Source organism: Taudactylus pleione, unplaced genomic scaffold (assembly GCF_031769625.1).
Source record: "Taudactylus pleione unplaced genomic scaffold, aTauple2 ptg000133l, whole genome shotgun sequence".
NCBI lineage: Eukaryota > Metazoa > Chordata > Amphibia > Anura > Myobatrachidae > Taudactylus > Taudactylus pleione.
In genome coordinates this window covers 2,845,770-2,863,833 of record NW_028284535.1, presented here as the reverse complement: position 1 = coordinate 2,863,833, position 18,064 = coordinate 2,845,770, and the positions used below count along the sequence as shown (strand labels likewise).

General features: G+C 47.2%; 1 protein-coding gene across 4 annotated transcripts in view; it reads left to right on the top strand.

Moving 5' to 3' along the window:
• The window catches only part of CPNE9 (copine family member 9), a 384,344-nt gene that overhangs the window by 300,730 nt on the left and 65,550 nt on the right, over positions 1 to 18,064 (top strand). For all 4 annotated transcript variants that reach the window (XM_088473286.1, XM_088473287.1, XM_088473288.1 and 1 more), the window contains 2 exons: positions 670 to 733; positions 17,808 to 17,911. In XM_088473286.1, coding sequence (XP_088329412.1) covers positions 670 to 733; positions 17,808 to 17,911 — 168 coding nt within the window. The remainder of the gene's footprint in view (positions 1 to 669; positions 734 to 17,807; positions 17,912 to 18,064) is intronic.

The window sequence follows — 18,064 nt, the reverse complement described above, 5'->3', positions numbered from 1 at the left end:
TACTTGGAATCAGCCCCCTTGTCTCTAGATACCCATGTAGTGTAGAGAGCTCAGCCAACCTGTGTTGTGTCCAAGGGCTACAAGAAGAAACGGCTCCTTATGCTATCAAGACATGGCTGAAGGGCACGCACAAGCCAATAAATGAGTCACCTGAGGTTTAACATTTTAACTTAGGCCGACATCAACTGTGAGATGCAAAAAAAGAATCAGGGAAATTAAGTCAACCGTCTAAGCGTATTTCAGGTTCTCGCATATTAGTAGTTAAGGGTCCTATTTTGGTGTGAACAAGGGAATTTTTTTTTTTTTAAATCAATTTCAAGGAAAGCGTAAATAAAGAGAGTTGAAGTGAGCAAGCGCAGGGGTAAAGTGGAGGAGAGTGTTCTCCCAGCCGCGGTCCAGCCTCAGTAGGATTGCCGACACCGCATTGTATTTGCTCCAGTCCGTTTGTCATTTACACCTAACAAGCTTTAAAGGGGCAGCAGTAGACCTTAGAGGGGATAGATAGACAGACAGTAATTGCATGTCTTCTATAGCACAATGGCCTTAGACCTCAATCTGTCATCCTTTCTGGGTCTCAATAAGCAGGAGATATCAGCTGTCTCTGTTGATAAATGGTTGTGTTTTCAGTCTCTTCTTCTTTTATATATGTATTTTCTTTTCCTCACCCAGGGGGATTCCGGGAAAGAAATGTGGGACCATAATCTTATCAGCCGAAGAGCTCAGCAATTGTCGGGTGTGTATACAATGAGACAGTTTTACACGGAGTTACACAAAGGCTGCCCAGCTCCATTGTATGGTATTGATGATGGCAAATGCTGAACTCATTGTTTAGTGTCACCTACTGCCAGAGAGTCAACCCAATGTATGTTAGCAGAACCCACTAAGGGGCATATCTACAAAATCGGCGGCTTTTGCAAAACCCGCTGCTTCATGGTGGGTTTGATCTTAAAACAGACGTTTTGGGCCTTGGTACTTTGCACTCCTCCACTCTCCCTCCTGGCGCCCCTGTTCATGAATAGCCTTTAAAGTGGAGGCGTTTGTGTTTAATCCTTTGGTGAACACGTTGAAAATGAGCACGGTACCCGGATGATAGGTCTACAATTAAAGTTTAGGTGACACATTATCATGCAGCAGGAAGCGGGGTTATTTACTACAATCCGCATTTGTAATGCAGATTGTAGTGTGATATTACCGACTGAATTTGCATTGTGAATTCAGGCAATATCACAGGGTTTTACTACAAATCCCTTGCAGGGACAGAGCTTACGAGAAAGCTCTGTCCCTGCGAATCCCCTCCGCACTCTAGTCACGATATTTTCGCAAAGAAATACCGTGCTTCTCCCCCCCCCCGGCGCTAAGCCCCACCCCCTGACACTAAGCCCCGCCCCCCACGATCACGGACCCCCTCCTCCCTTAGTAGCACTTACCTGCAGTAATCGGTGCTCCGGTGATGTCTTCCATGCCTCCGGTCAGCTGATATCCTATACTGCACTGGGACCCGATCACCTGATGACCGGGCCGCAGTGCAGCATGGGAGACCAGCTGACCGGAGGGGAGTCATCACCGGAGCCCCGACCACCGGTCCCTGGAGTCAGGTAAGTGAATTTTTTTTTTAACTATTTTTTCGTTTTTGCAGTGTATCAGCATGTGGTCTGTGTAGACCACACAGCTGATCACTGGGGCCGGCTCCGGGCTCTGTTCTGCCTTTTAGAGCAGAGTAGGAGCCCGGTAACTGGGGGAGACCCTGGATAACGCCACCTCCAGGTGGCGTTATTATCACAGGGCTTTCCCCGGTATTTTTTTACAATTTATTTTTAGTAACTTTGGTCGGATCACATTTCCCATTACAATTATGGGAAATGCGATCTGCTTACTAAAAATAAGTGATACTTAGGGGTTGGAGTAGAATTTTACGAATTCTACTCCAATTGCCCTGTAGTAACTGTAGGTGATACTAAAATAATGTGAAAAGGGTGTGAAAACACCCTTTTTCACTTTATTTTAGTAAAAATAATGTTAATAAATAGAGCCCCTTATCATGCAGGAGGCGGGGCTATGGTGACACATTATCATGCAGGAGGCGGGGCTATGGTGACACATTATCATGCAGCAGGAAGTGGGGCTATTATTATTATATTTTATTTATAGGGCGCTACAAGTGGTCCGCAGCGCTGTACATACAGTAAAGGGTACACAGAACATTACATTACAATACAGTAACCAAAATATAAACAGAACACAAGTAACAATTAGCAACACAATTCTCCAAACACAGTACAGCTCTGAAGGTGAAGGCTGTCATAGAAGTGCTAGAGAAGAAGGCTGTGAGACAGTAGGGAGGAGGACTCTGCTCCTAGGAGCTTACAATCTAGGGGAGAGGGGAGACGGACAGATGACATGAGGCATGAGTGTGTAGAGGGGGACCTGAGTGCAGGAAGTAAGCAATGTAGAGATGGCTGAGGCAGGAGGGACAGAGACCTGGTAACATGGTTATGTGGTGGAAGGGTATGCTTTGATGAACAGGTGGGTTTTCAGTGCACGTTTGAGGCTCTGCAAGGTCGGGGAGAGCCTGATTGAGCTAGAGAGCTCATTCCAGTGGAGGGGGGCTGCACGGCCAAAATCTTGGATACGAGCATGAGATGAAGTAACCAGGGTGGAGGAGAGGTAACAGTCATTGGCAGACTGGAGTGAGTGGGAGGGAGCTTGTAAGTAGATGAGGTTGGAGATGTAAGGAGCAGTAGAGTTAGAAACGGCCTTGTATGTGAAGGTGAAGAGTTTGAAGAGGATTCTGTAGGGGAATGGGAGCCAGTGCAGGTTTTGGCAGAGGAGAGCAGCAGAAGTGGAATGGCGGGAGAGGAAGATAAGTCTAGCTGCAGCATTGAGAACAGACTGGAGGGGAGCAAGATGGCAATGTGGGAGGTCAGTAAGGAGAAGGTTACAGTAATCAAGCCGAGAAATGATTAGTGAAGGAATAATCAGTTTGGTAGCATTCTGGGAGAGGAAATGCCTAATGCGAGCGATGTTGCCTAGCTGGAACCGACAGGATTGAGCCAGAGATTGAATGTGGGGGGTGAAGGAGAGGGTGGAGTCAAGGGTGACACCCAAACAGCGAAGTTGGGGGACGGGAGATAATGGTGTTGTCAACAGTGATAGCGAGATTGGTTGGAGTGGGGAGACTCTATTATATGGAAAAATGATGAGTTCAATTTTGTCCATGTTGAGCTTCAGAGAGCACTCGGACGTCCAGGAAGAGATGGCAGAAAGGCAGCTGGATACCTGAGAGAGGACAAAAGGGGAGAGTTCAGGAGAGGAGAGGTATAGTTGTGTGTCATCGGTATAGAGGTGGGATTGAAGGCCAAAGGAACTGATGAGTTCTCCTAGTGTAGAGGTGTACAGGGAGAAGAGCAGCAGGCCCAAGACAGAACCCTGCGGGACACCAATGGGAAGGGTGGAGGGAGGGGAGGTGGAGCCAGAAGCAGACACAGAAGGAGCGGTTAGTGAGGTTAGAGGTGAAACCAGGCATGGACAGTGTTAGAGAGGCCATAGGTCTGAAGGGTGCGGAGGAGGCGAGTATGATCCACGGTGTTGAATGCTGCAGAGAGGTCCAGGAGGATGAGCAGAGAGAAGTGGCCCCTGGATTTGGCTGCAAGCAGGTCATTGGTGACTTTGGTCAGGGCAGTTTCAGTGGAGTGAAGTGGGCGAAAGCCAGATTGAAGAGGATCAAGGATGGAGTTGTCAGAGAGATAGCTGGTGATGTGGCTGTTGACAAGCCGCTCAACTAGTTTGGAGGCAAAATGGAGAAGAGAAATGGGGCGGTAATTGGCTGGTGAGGACGGGTCGAGGTTGGGTTTTTTTAAGACTAGGTGTGATGAGCATGTTTGAATGATTAGGGAAAGATGCAGATGGAGAGAGATAAGTTGAAAAGGTGAGCAAGGTGGGAGCAGGCGGTGGATAAGAGGGAGCGTAGAAGGTGAGAAGGGAGGGGGTCAAGGGGGCAGGTGGAGGGGGGAGAGGACAAGATGAGGGAGTGGACCTCATCGCCTGTGGTGGGGCTGAAGGAGCACAAGGTGGGGTGGCCGGGAGGTACGGATGGTGGGGGAGGTGGGGTTGCAGCAAAGAGATTGAAGGGAATACTGTGACGAATTGCCTCAATTTTGGAAGAGAAGAAGGAGGCAAAGTCAAATGCAGTGAGGGAGGATGGGAGGGGTGGGACGAAAAAGAGTGTTGAAAGTACTAAAGAGGCGGCAGGGATTGGAGACTGAGTGAAGATGAGCGACTGGAAGAAGGATTGCTTGGTGAGGGAGAGGGCCGAGCTGTAGGAAGAGAGGACAAACTTGAAGTGAAGGAAGTCCACCAGAGAGCGAGATTTCCTCCAGAGGCGCTCGGCTGTGCGCAAGCACTTTTGGAGAAACCGGGTCAGTTTGGAGTGCCAGGGTTGGGGTTTGGATTGACGGAGGGGGACAGAGGAGGTGGGGGCAACTGAGTCAAGTGCAGAAGTGAGGGTGATGTTGTAGAAGGAGGCCAACTGGTTAGGGCAGGCCATGGTTGATAGAGGAGAAAGGAGAGTATCAAGTGATGAAGACAGGACAGCAGGGTCAAGAGTCTCAAGATTGCACCTGGTGATGGTGGCTTTGGATGAGGGGAGGAGTGGAGGAGTTGAGAGAGTGAACTAGAGCAGATGGTGGTCAGAGAGGGGGAAGGGAGAGTTGGAGAAGTCAGAGAGAGCACACAGATGGGTGAAGACAAGGTTAAGGGAGTGGCCGAGATAGTGGGTAGCAGTGGAGGTCCATTGAGAAAGTCCAAAGGAGGAGGAGAGGGCAAGAAGATTGGTGGATGCAGGATTTGTGATTTCAATAGGGATGTTAAAGTCACCAAGGATTACAGAGAGAAGGTCAGCAGAGAGTAAGTGGGGAAGCCAGGCAGCAAAGTTGTCAAGGAATTGGGTGGGGGAGCCTGGGGGACGGTTGATGACTGCAACATGGAGATGAATGGGGTAGAAGAGATGGATAGAGTGTACCTCAAAGGTGGAGAAAGAAAGGGAGGGCTCAGGTGGGATAATGTGAAAGGTGCAGTTGGGGGATAAGAGGATGCTCCCTCCGCCACCTTGGCGGTTGTCAGGTCTGTCAGAGTGGGTGAAGGCAAAGCCCCCATAGGAAAGCGCAGCGGGAAAGGCAGTGTCATAGGAGGAGAGCCAGGTTTCGGTGATGGCGAGAAGATTTAGAGAGTGGGAAATAAAGAGGTCGTGGATAGCAGGCAGTTTATTGCAGACGGATCTGGTGTTCCAGAGGGCATAGGATAATGGGAGGGAGGTGACGGGGGATATGTGGATGAGATTGTCTGGGTTGTGGGTGAGAGCGTGTGGGCTAGATCTAAGGGGAGGGTGTAAGCCGGTGGATATGGTTGGTATGGGGCAGGGGCGAGGAGGCATGGTGACTGACTAAGGGGGGAGGGAGAGTGAAGGATGACAAGTGAGCAAATAGGAGGTGGGCAGGAAAGCACAGCAGAGGATGCAGGTATTAGAGGGGAGGCAGACAATTAGGAAGTCTGATATGGCGGTGAAGTAGTGGAAGAGAGTAGGTAAATAGTGATGGGAGAATAAAAGTCAAATGAAGAATAGTAAATAATACACTGGTAAGAAGTACATTTAGACAGGGTAATCATGTGTATATAAAGCAAAATGACATTGTTTGGGATGTGCATTCAGAGGTTTCTCAAAAACTGAAAGTGTCCAAACCAGGGAGATCAGTGTAGAGTGAGCAGGTTATGCAGTGTCCAAACCAGGGTGATCAGTGTAGAGTGAGCAGGTTTTGCACTGTCCAAACCAGGGAGATCAGTGTAGAGTGAGCAGGTTATGCAGTGTCCAAACCAGGGTGATCAGTGTAGAGTGAGCAGGTTTTGCACTGTCCAAACCAGGGAGATCAGTGTAGAGTGAGCAGGTTTTGCACTGTCCAAACCAGGGAGATCAGTGTAGAGTGAGCAGGTTTTGCAGTGTCCAAACCAGGGAGATCAGTGTAGAGTGTGCAGGTTATGCAGGTCCCATACATTACCAGGTTTTCATTCCAACCAGCCAGATTGGACAGATATCTGACAGATAATTGTATAGTGTATGCCCAGCATTAGAAACAGACCTCCACCCCCAGCAGAAGGTGCTAATGAAATCTGTGCATAGTGGAGGTCAGTATACCACTCTAATTCCCTTTAATATAAAAACATAGTACAAATTTAAAACAACTTACAGCAACTAATATCAATTTACCTATGCAATGTAATAGGGCTATGGTGATACATTATCATGCAGCAAGAAGCGGGGCTATGGTGACATTGGATGGTAGTTTAATAGAGAGGTGGGGTTGAGAGGTTTTTTGATAATGGAAGGATATGTCCAAAGGAGGAAGGCAAAAAGTCAGCCGAATGGGAAAGGTTGAAAAGGTGGGCAAGCTATAGGCAAATGTTGGGGAAGAGAGATTGTAGATGGTGGAAGGGAATGTGATCAAGGGGGCATGAAGAGGGAGGAGAAGCTGCGAGAGTGGAAACTGAATTTGCTCCCTAGTGGTAGGGAGGATGGTGCACACGGAGGGGTAGTTGGAATTAGTGGAGGAGGGGTCTGGCAGGAAGAGATTCCTGCCCAATATAGAGGGAAGATATATCAAGCCTTGGAGAGAGATAAAGTTCCAACCAATCAGCTTCTGTCACTGTACAGGCTGTGTTTGAAAAATTACAGTTAGGAGCTGATTGGTTGGTATTTTATCTCTCTCCACTGTATGTCTCTCTGAAATTTGATTCATCTCCCCGTGTTTGAAAAATGACAGTAGCTAATCAGTGTCTGTCTCTCCAAGGATTGAAACATCTCCCCCATAGGGGGAAACTCAGCAAAGCTAGGGGCAGAGATAAAGTGGAGAGAGATTAAGTACCAAACAATCACCTTATGTCACAGTCTGTGTATGAGAAATGACAGGAGCTGATTGGTTGGTACTTTATCTCTCTTCACTCTATCTCAGCCATCTTGTGGCTGTCCTCACCCCTTAAGCTTGTGCCCTTACCACTGCATTCCCTGGATGACCCTTCATGCCCCAATCAACACTAACATATGGTGCAGGGGTAGAGGGCCGGAGGCATAGAGGGAATGGGGAGAGGCGAGGGAGTGTGACAGAGAAGAGAGTTGATGGTGGAGTAGAGCCTCCGGGCAGTAGTGAACGGCATATACCTCCCAACTTCTGAACTAATTGGGACAAAGCTGTACCAATAGGAACAGATGTACAGTAACCCAATACTGGTGGGACAGTATGCCTACTATGAGGTAAACAGAACGAATGTAAGTATAATTTTGTATTTATTATTTTATTTAAATTATTTATACTAAAACTACATTTTTAATGTGGCTTGGAATTCTGCAATAGGAAAATAAGTGGGAAAACCAGAAGGGGTGCAGCACTTAACTGCATCATTAAGGACATCACCATAATAGTAAACATTAAAAACTACATTTAGTTTGGCACAACAGATTAATAAAAATAAAAAGTATGAATAATAATAATCAGCCATTCCGTATCTCTCCTCAGCTCACGACATAATATCAAAGTCATCTGCCGCGTGTGTTTAATCAAACCTGTCACGATATCAACTTAAATCCAGAACACAAAATATAATTGAATGAAAGTAAATGAAACTATAAATCACTGCACTGTACCCACAAGTCCCAATTATGAATCATTGTCTGTTTAGTCATTAGTCGAAGTGTCATTAAGAAAAATTATATTGTCACCTTCCTTTGTAGCTTCCGGTGATTCATAGTGTGCATCATCTGTACTTTCTCACCTTAATGATATAGGGGATAATGGGGAAAATAATTTAAAACAGGGCTTAATTCAGAGATGAACGCAATGGCGATTACGGACACAGACTGAGCGATTGTTTGCCAGTGCGCATGCGTATAAATCGCACTGTGTGTGCGCAGCGATCGCATTGCAATTGCGGACACACAGAGGATCCACTCGCAAAGTGAGTGACAGGTAGTCAGCGTTTGGGGGTGGTAGCGGGGGGTGGTCAGAAAAACGCAGACTTGTGTCCATTTGAACGCCGTTACATGGGCATGCATAAATTAGCCACTGCGATCTCCTACGCAGCATGAGAGTTCCCTGCATGTTAGGAGAGCTGCCTAGTCTGTGGCTGGTCAGAACTGCCGCAAAGGGCAAGATGGCTGCTCGAGGTGCGTCGAAGTTAACGATATTGACGCAGGTAAGCGACGTCGTATGCATATGAAAAGGCAGCAGTGGGCGTCCTTATGGGGATGAGGTTATGATGCGGCAGCCGGTCTCAATCCTGACAGCATAATCCCAGCAAGGGGTTTAACATATTCGTCGAAAATACAGACGCCTATGTTAATCCCGACACCAGAACGCAGAGGATGCCAGAACGATCGTCCTCTCTGCCAGGTAAGTATACACTTAGCCCGGGGATGGGGGGGGTTAGGTTTGGGGACCCCCGGGGGGGCTTAGGGTTAGGCACCCCCTCCGCGGAAGGTTAGGGTTAGGCTAGGGGAAGGGGGGTTAGGGTTAGGCACTGGGGGGGAGGTTAGGCACCCCCCAGGGAGGGATAGGGTGCGGGGAGGGGGGATAGGTTTAGACACCCATGGGGGGAGGTTAGTGTTAGGCACTTGGGGGAGGAGGGTAGGGTTAAGCACCCCTAAGGGATGGTTAGGGAGAGGGGAGGGTTAGCATACTTACCACCGGGCATCGGGATCTTCATCTGTCGGCCTGTCACTGTCGGGATTTGAACCGGTGGCTCTTGAGCCGCCAGTATTTCAATCCCATTCCGTCCTTATGCTCGGGTGATTTTTGGGACTATTAGCATATTTTTGCAGCTGCGCTGCGTATGAAATCACAGCTGCGATCACATTAGCGTCCATCTCTGAATTAGGCCCACAGTTGGAATCAGTTATACTAGACACAGACACAGAGCTATCTACATTTATGTAGGGTGTATCCTCTTCCATGTATTTCTTAGAGCAGGGGTATCCAGCAGGCAGCGCTCACTGCAAGCGACATCGCTAAGGTATCTGAGCATGTGCGCATCTAGAATCTGTTTGGTTGCTATGGGCAACATCTCCACTTCTAAAAACCTGCACTTTAGTAAATATACCCCAATATGTTCACAATATAGTGAAGTATCATTTACTGTACAGTACATAAAATAATCTCTCCGTGACTGAAAAGTGTTACTAATAAATACTAATGTTGTATTTGCCATGCAAAATACAGGCCCGAAGTCCAGATAAAAGGAAGCTAGTAAGATAAAGTGCGAGCAATGTAGCCATCCAGGCTGGCATCGTCATTGTACCATTATTTGGCTTGCAGAGAGCCTGGAACAGCACCCTCCAGCCTCTAGAGTGCTCTTTTTCCTGGTGCTGGCTGTGTTGGAAATGATGTGGGTTCAGGTGTTGATATTGCAGAGTTATGTAGGCACACACCAGCGGATGACTCAGACTGTGAACAGCCCAGTTACTTAACCAGTGGTGTTGGTTTATTGATAGTAGGTACTGCAGTACTCACTGTTACATGCCCACTGGGGTGCAGCAGAACTTGAATGGAGCCGGGTTCCATACTGCTCACCAGCCAAAGAGAGTGTATGCTGCAAATGGGTAGTGTTGCAGGGATGCTGGAACAGCGATATATGCAGGTAATAACCGGGTTCTCCCTAGGAGATAAGTAGCAGACTACTATCTCCCACCATATCACTCTTACATAGTAAAGACAAGATGGCTTCTGCACATGCTCAGTAGTGAGCTCAGCAGCATCTTGGGACAGGGCATGAAGCCTCCCTGGCGAACAGGAAGACTGGAGTTTCCACAGTAGCGCACTTCTCTTTCAACAGGCGGCTCTACACCCTCGCTGTCATGTTGTGATGTCACAAGTTCAGGGGTGCGGGGGCAGCACAGGGCTAAGAATCGCCCCATTACTTGAAGTCCACTGGAAGAGCAATATACAGTAAATAGTAAAAGTTGCAGAATGATATGAATGAAAATTACATGACAGTGGATATCCATTTAAAACTACCTGGGGTGGGATCCTGCAGATTAATAAGCAAACATGCTAAGTGTCCTAGCTTTTAACGGGGAACTACTGGCAAGGAAACAGACTGCTTAATATATATGGGTGCGCTATGCAACAAACACAGAATAAAATAATTTTAATATTCAGGAAATTGTACGGTTACGTAGTTCTCCCATCAAGTTTATTCAAGCACAGGTTCTCATGTTTTACTAAAGGTGCGTACACACATAACGATTTTTTTAACGATTTAACTATAACGACGTCATTATTTTTGTAAAATCGTTCATCTTTTTAAGCTGAATGATAAACAATAATCGTTCATGCGCGTTCACGTTTGTAGTTTGTAGTTCATCGTCCATTCTGACTGTCCAACAAAATTGTCCAGAAAATTGTTCATGTTGTGCAGAATGAACGATAAACGATGAACGATTTCCATTCACTGTATGCATGATTAAAAAATCGTTCATCGTTTTTGAAAATCATTCATTATTTTAGTAACCAACGATTTTTAGTGAACGATTTTCGTTCACTTTTTCAAGGGAAAATCTGAACGAAAATTGTTCACTAAAATCGATGGTTACTAACATCGTTGTGTGTGTACACACCTTTAGTGCTGTGGTAGCTGGAGCATTGTCTTTTAGTAATTTATTAATGACTCTGAGTCCTAATGTATGTGACATTTATGATTAGCTATTCTCTGTACATACCTGTATAATATACTGGTACTACACAAATAAGTAATAATAATAGATTTATATCAGCAGTGTCCTGGCAAATATGTAATGAAAAAACAAAAAATAGAGCATTTAGGGCCTGATTCAGAGCCGCTCGTAAGCGGCCGCTCGTTCGTTCCGAGCGATGTTTGCCCAACTGCGCGTGCGTACGGATCGTAATACGCATGCGCAAACCAGTCAGTGCGGCCGAAAATCGTTTGTTCGCTAAATAGCGAATGCCTGCTATTTTGAGTGACAGGAGGAGGCGTATGTGGGTGGTAACAGGGGAAGGTGCTTGAAAACGGGGAGTGGAGATCCGAAAGGCAGGCATGCTTAAAGGTCAAAACGGGCGTTTTAAGGGTGTGCATAATTAATACAGCAGCGTCATTGACCCCGTCACTGGGTTATTTTATAGTCAGAACTGCTCGCATGATTGCGGTAGGAAAAACCAACCACAAGAATAGCGAGCAGTTCATACGCTGGTCGATGTACTCGATTAATCCAATAAATAGCGGACATGACGTAGGATGCGAGCGGCCAGGGGGCGTAGTTTCCAAAAAAACGACCGGAAGTTTTGTTCTCTCGTTCAGACCTAGAGGCGTGAACAGACCGCAAAGAGCGAACGGTTCATTTGAATAGCCACCCCCTTTTTTCAGAACGAACGACCGCAATAGCATCCGGCTCTGAATCAGGCCCTTAATTTATTGAACTTGCACTGAGAATACAGTCCACCTAAAGCCTTCCCATTAAATAAATACATTTTCACTCCAATAAGATAAATCCCCACCTGAGAAAGGACATGCAAATCTACCAAGTAGTTTCCACTTTGATACACGATGAAGCTTTGTAGAATGGATTCTGATTGAAAATAATCCAAGCGTTAGATGTATCAGATGGGTGTAGAGGGATTCTGCAGATAGGACTTACTGTAGGGAGAGCAGAATATTGGCAGGGTGAGGTACTCTGAATGCCAGGCTCACACACTAAAGGTGTGGTTTAAGAAAAGCCGTAATTCCCAGCAATTACCATCAGCCGCCGACCACTTCATCACACCTGAGGCATTTTAATTGCACAAGTACAGTGGTTACTAAACTAGCAATCACAGAGTCCTTTATAAAACAACAATAAGTATAATTACATTTCTACATTTTTTTTTTCTCTCTGTAAACTACTGTATATTTCAGTAAGGATTCCGATGTGGAATATACATGATGCAAATATATTAGTCAATATAAATTCTAATAAAAAAAAAACATAAAAACTATGCAGTAGGAGGTGCGGGCGCATAATAATGCAATTAGCATCAACGTAGCTCCGCCCTCAGCATCACAATGCTGCAATTTGCACAGCAGGGCCAGAATTATGGTGACACGATTCGCAGTGAGTCGTCACATCAAGCCCATCCCCCCTTCCCCACGGAGAGTGCCCTATTCACCGTAAACTCACTGAAATTTGGGAGTCTCTGGCAGATTCCAGGAGAATAGGCATTTAGATTGTGATGTCACAAGTGCCTCATGCCTCAATGAAGTCACTAGTTAATTTGAGTTAATATAGTGCATTGCCATGGATATCAGATCAGCAGGGGCGGAGTAAGAGAGGAGGGGGACCGCGTGCAGTCTCCTTGAGGGCCCCGGCTGCTGCGCATACATGGGTTTCAGGGAAAATGGCCCCCACAAATAAATAGTATAGAAACACGTACGAATAATGCAAATTAACCTCTATGATGAATAATAGGAACAAAATTAGCAGCAAATAAAAATTAGATATCACGCCTCTGAAAAAGTTGATAGACTCAGCGAAATGCATTAGTCGAAATGCGTTAACTGGACTTACCTATGTGGGGGTACACCTTGGAATTCCATGGCAATTACTCTCCATAACTGCTTTTATCAAAAGGGAAATTGTGGAATCAAGTGTCCTAGATCTATGCAGGCACACTCTCCTGACGGCAACATTGCATCATTCAGGCACTCAGCAATGACATCATCCCGGTATCCATCGTGACGCCTGCTCCCGGGCGGGACTGCATCGGCTGTCATTCATTTAGATGTATTTACCGTGCCATCGCTGGTCCCAATGTAAGGACTATAGGCCTAATTCAGAGTTGTACACTTTTACCCTCGCTGCTCAGTCCAGACGCAGCAGCGATGCTCAAATAAGCTAATGGCGCAGGAGTTCGCCTTGTGTAACTAGACGCCTCCCGCCGGCTGCTGTCATCCGCTGCTGTGTGAGGAAGCTCAGCATCGGAATACTCTGCCTGACCATCTGTCATCAGGTTACTCAGGATGGGCGGTGTTATCACGCAGCTGAAGCCAGTGAAGCTGCGTGTAAGGATGCAGCCACTGGCTTCACCACACCCAGAAAACGGGACCAAGCTGCACCCCCATTTTCTGAGACGCTGCCTTCCGACTCCACCCCCAGTCAGGCTGTGGCATCCGGGCACTGCAAGCAAGTGAGCAGACACTGATCGCCACATGCACAGGACAGGTCCTACGCATATCTGATCGGCCACCATCGGAGTTGAATGTGAACCGTCAGGTTTGCGTACAACTCTGAATCAGGCACCAGAAAATATTGCACCAGATGTAGTAACACTAGTAGTAACACTAATAGATTTGGAGAAACTTAGGCCCTGATTCAAAGCCGGACGCTCTGACAGAGCGCTCGCTCTGAATCAGGGCCGTCCCTCTTAATTTTTAGAGCGGCCTCCTGGCCGCTCGCATAGCTGTGGGTGACCACCCACAGCTATAGCGAGCGGCCAGGAAGATGGTCGCGATGGTCAAGACCATCGCGACCATCGGGCTTGCGACGAGACCCTTGTGGTAGGGTCTCGTTGCCGCAAGCCCTGGAGTGCTTTTGGCTCTATCAGAGCCGAGAGCACTCCCACTGACATCACTTGTGATGTCAGTGGGGCCGGCCCCAGACGTTAGGCGTTCCCATGGAAACGCCTCCATCTGGGCAGCCACGCCCACCAAAGGGGGCGTGCTGTCACTCACCATGGACAGCACGCCCCCTTTGTAGCGAGACCCGGAGCGATGGCTTGCCCGTCGCTATCCAGGTCTCGCGCATGCGCACGACGGAGCCGGCTGGGCCAACATCGACCTGCTTGCGAGTGCTCAGCGCTCGCGAGCGGGTCTGAATCAGGCCCTTAATCCGTTCTGGACTTTACATACAATCCAGGTGCCCCCTACCTTTATGAACTTTTTGATGAGAGATTGGTACGCTCACGTCACGTATTGCACCCACACTCAAAAATAAAAGTTAAGGAGTGGGGAGTGTAAAGTTAAGGAGCAATACAAGGTTATGGAGTGGTGTGGATGCATAACCCCGAACTGCCCCACTTTGGGCAGCACAGTCCCACTTTTCAGACACTGTCCCACTTGTCGGCCACAGTATCCTGCAGGGGAGGAAAAGTTGGAGGGAGCAGCTCTCACCGTTGCTCTGCATAGCAAATAGTGGGTAAATGTATGTACGCAGTGCTCATGAGACCCTTGGGCAGTCCAGCATCTAGCGGAGTGCCGGCATGCCCCCAGAGTGACAGAAATGGGGGCGTGACATGAGGCCACCTCCCCTTACCACAAGACCATGCTTCTTTTCAGGTACACACCATAAACCTGCACATACTGGCCCTCATTCAGAGGCGCTCGCAAGAGCGAGCACTCGTTCTGAATGAGGGCGGCCGCTTCATTTTTGAAGTGCGGCCTTTTGGTCGTTAGGTAAGCTGTGGGTTACCACCCACAGCTTAACGACCGACCAGGTTGATGGTCACGATGGTAAACACCATCACGACCATCGGGGCTTGCGACGAGACCCTAAGGTTGGGTCTCGGCAGCCGCAAGCCCCAGGGAGCTTCCTGCTCTAAAAGAGCAGGAAACTCCCCACTGACATCACTGATGATGTCAGTGTGGCCGCCCACAAAACGGTAGGCGTTCGTTAAGGAACGTCTCCGTTTTGGAAACCACCCCCCATGGCCCGCCTACAAAACGGGACGAGCTGTCGATCAACATCGACAGCCACCCCTTTTGTAGAGAGCTCCGGAAGCGAGAGAGTTTCTCTCTCGCTGCGGGGCTTGCGCACGTGCAGTGCTGCCGCTGCGCATGCGCAGGGCTAACTATCGACCCGGTTGCGAGCACATCGGTGCTTGCGACCGGGTCTCAATGGGACTCACTGTCCCTCCTTCCATTCCCAATATGTTCCCCCAACTCATAAAAAGTAAGGTTCTTATTACCGTGTCCCCTCCCCCCCACCCATTTTCACCTGGTTACTCACCACCCATCACTATCCCCGACAGGCGGCTAAATGTCACTCTAATGCAGGACATTTTGTGTTGACAAATCCTCTTTTTGCATTCAGTTTGGTTGTAACTCAGGTGATTCAGGGGTCTCATATTAATTTGCAGAATGAAATATGAGCAGTTCACTCCTGTAACAATGTGACATCTACCGATAGAGACGGGTTCATGGGTATACAGCACTGACAATTATTTTGTGAAGAGAAATAAAAAGTTCCCGGCTGCAATCTTATTGGTTCGCTGGTTTGAGCAAAACAATTTCAGTGATGAAACGATGAATATAGAACCGCAGTACAGACAGTGATTAATTGGCTGGATAAAACACTGGAAGCTTGCTAGCAAATATATATTTATGTCTTTATAGCCAAGGCCAGTAGAGGCCATGGAGAACCTCTGTAAGTAAGGGCCGGAGGACCAGCTGGACAATGAGGCCAGTGCGGAGTTCAATACAAGTCGGCCATATTTGCATGTATGGAACTAAGGGCCTGATTCAAAGATGGACGGATTTGCACAACCGTCCATCCCCGAAGCACATGCAGAAGGAGGTGTCAGACGCCTCCTTGCTGCATTTGCGATCCCAGTGCTGTGACCAACGTCGCAGGCTGGGATCCCCATCGAGACCGATGGTCGCTCCTTTGGTCAGGCAGCAGGAGCTGAAGCTTCCCGCATCCTGGCCGGTGCCTGGTCACACAAGGTCACGCAAGGGGCCAGGACTCTGCATCTGCCGACGCAGGGCCTGGCCTCCCCCCTCCCTGAAAACGTGGGTGGGAACGGCAACCAGCAATGCCCCCCAAATGCTGCAGCATGTCAATTGTCTGTGGGCGAGATTGTGCACAGAACGGGTCCTGCGCAGGCAGATGCCCCTAACCATCAGAGATGTACATTCATCCTCGGATGAACGTACAGCTCTGAACCAGGCCCTAAATGCATATATTCCCCTGGATACTGAGTTGCATGCACCTGTGCTGCCAGACCGCCACTGTCCATATGCCCAGTACTATAGCTGCCATCACTATCAGTGCATACTTGCATCAGCTGTCTCAGTGTAAAGTTGCGTTTGAGAACCGGCGTGATTATTCGTTTGCACAACTCATTGAATAGCCTGAAATTCTGTTGAAACGACCTTCTCTGAACTTCCTCAACATGCGAATGCCACATTACCACCCTGTTACGCTCTCTGGGCTGCAACCAGAAATGCGATTGAGTTGCGTACGCCTCGCTAATTGAGTCCACTTGGCAACGGAGCTTGCGCAGTGTGATGACACACAAGTTACATCTGCAAAACTGACTTTGTGTTCAACTCCATCCATTTTATATGACGAGGAGTAGGATAACGTACAATGTTTTGTCTTGAATCTCACTATCCCTGAGACTTTACACCACCTATAGCGTGGCGAGCAGATTGAGGCGATAATAATTTATGCTGCACAATTGAAAGTATCGCACAAAATAATTCTTGTTACTTTCGAGCTTTCAGTGGGGAAATAACAGAGGCGCGATAAGTCTTTTTTTTGGTCAGGATAGTGTAAAAAGGATGACATAAATGTATCACACTTTCAAGGAAATTAATTAGTTCTTATGTTTTTTTAAATGCCTTTATGGTCATAATTCTTCCACATTCACACGATAACCAGCCTTAAGAACCAATGCACCAAGTTTGCTTTCCCCTAACTATCAGAACAGTAACGGTCCAATTTCTGGAACCCTAATATTTGGAAAATACCTTACCCCACCACTCGCATCTTCTTGCTAATGGTCCACGATTTTGCCACTGCTGGTTCTCAGCTGAACTGAAACTTGTACGTCTGTGGCAGCTGGGGCTTTGGTTGGTGGGGACGTAGCTCTTGGTCAGTTGTAGTCCCTTGTCCCGGACATGGGACCCCCACAGCAGTCTTCTACCTTGGAGAAGATGCTCCTTTAAAACCATTGCTTTCTAGAAAAATGTTTCTTCAATGGAAAGTCCAGGAGTTTCTAAGGTCAATCTGTGCCAATCACTACCTAACTCTTACCAGTTATTTATATAGCACACTCATATTTCGCAGTGCTGTACAGAGAATATTTGGCCATTCTGCCCCAGTGAAGCTTACAATCTATACACCCTACCACATACATACACACTAAGGTTCATTTTTTTTTTTTTGTTAGGTACCCTAAATAGAAGAAAAACAAGATGACAAAAGTACAGACTGATAGAAAAATGTTGCAGAAATACATAATTACAGTGTGCAATAATGTTGTAATGCAGATAAGACAAAGGGTAGAGGATCTAGGTCGCAAGAGCTTACAATCTAAACGGAATATGGGTAGATGCAATAGGGAGAGTAGGGGAGAATTGGGGAGGGCAGAGACTGGAGATTATAGGGGCGATAGGCTTGAATGAAAATGTGAGTTTTAAGGGCACATTTGAAGGCTGGGAGGCTAGATGAAAATCTAATATACACAACTAAATGACTTGCTTTTATGGGATGAGATAGATGGATGGATAGATGGATAGATAGATAGATAGATAGATAGATAGATAGATAGATAGATAGATAGATCCTTTATTCACTGTTATGCATTTCATCTTTCATGTGGTCAAGATGTGTTTATTTGCTACACATAAAAGACAGACCGAATCTTTCTACTATTTGACGGGAAAACTTATTATGAGCTGCGGCAGGAGGATTCAGCGAGCAGACTCTGTAACTCTGTATTTCATTATACCGACATTAGAAAACATGTGATGATAATCAGTATGATTTCCATTTATAGGACATTGTTACTATGCAGCTGTGCGCTAACAAGTTGGACAAGAAAGACTTCTTTGGAAAATCAGACCCTTTCCTTGTGTTCTACCGCAGTAATGAGGACGGCACGTAAGTTTGTCCACGGGAATGTGTTATTATAAAGCTTTTCTGGCGTAACATCCGCCTCCTGTCATCCTGTCCTCTATAGTAAGTAAGTGGGTGACTATATATTATTACATACGTACTGTTACAAATTGGCGTAAGGAGCTGCTCAGCATTGGG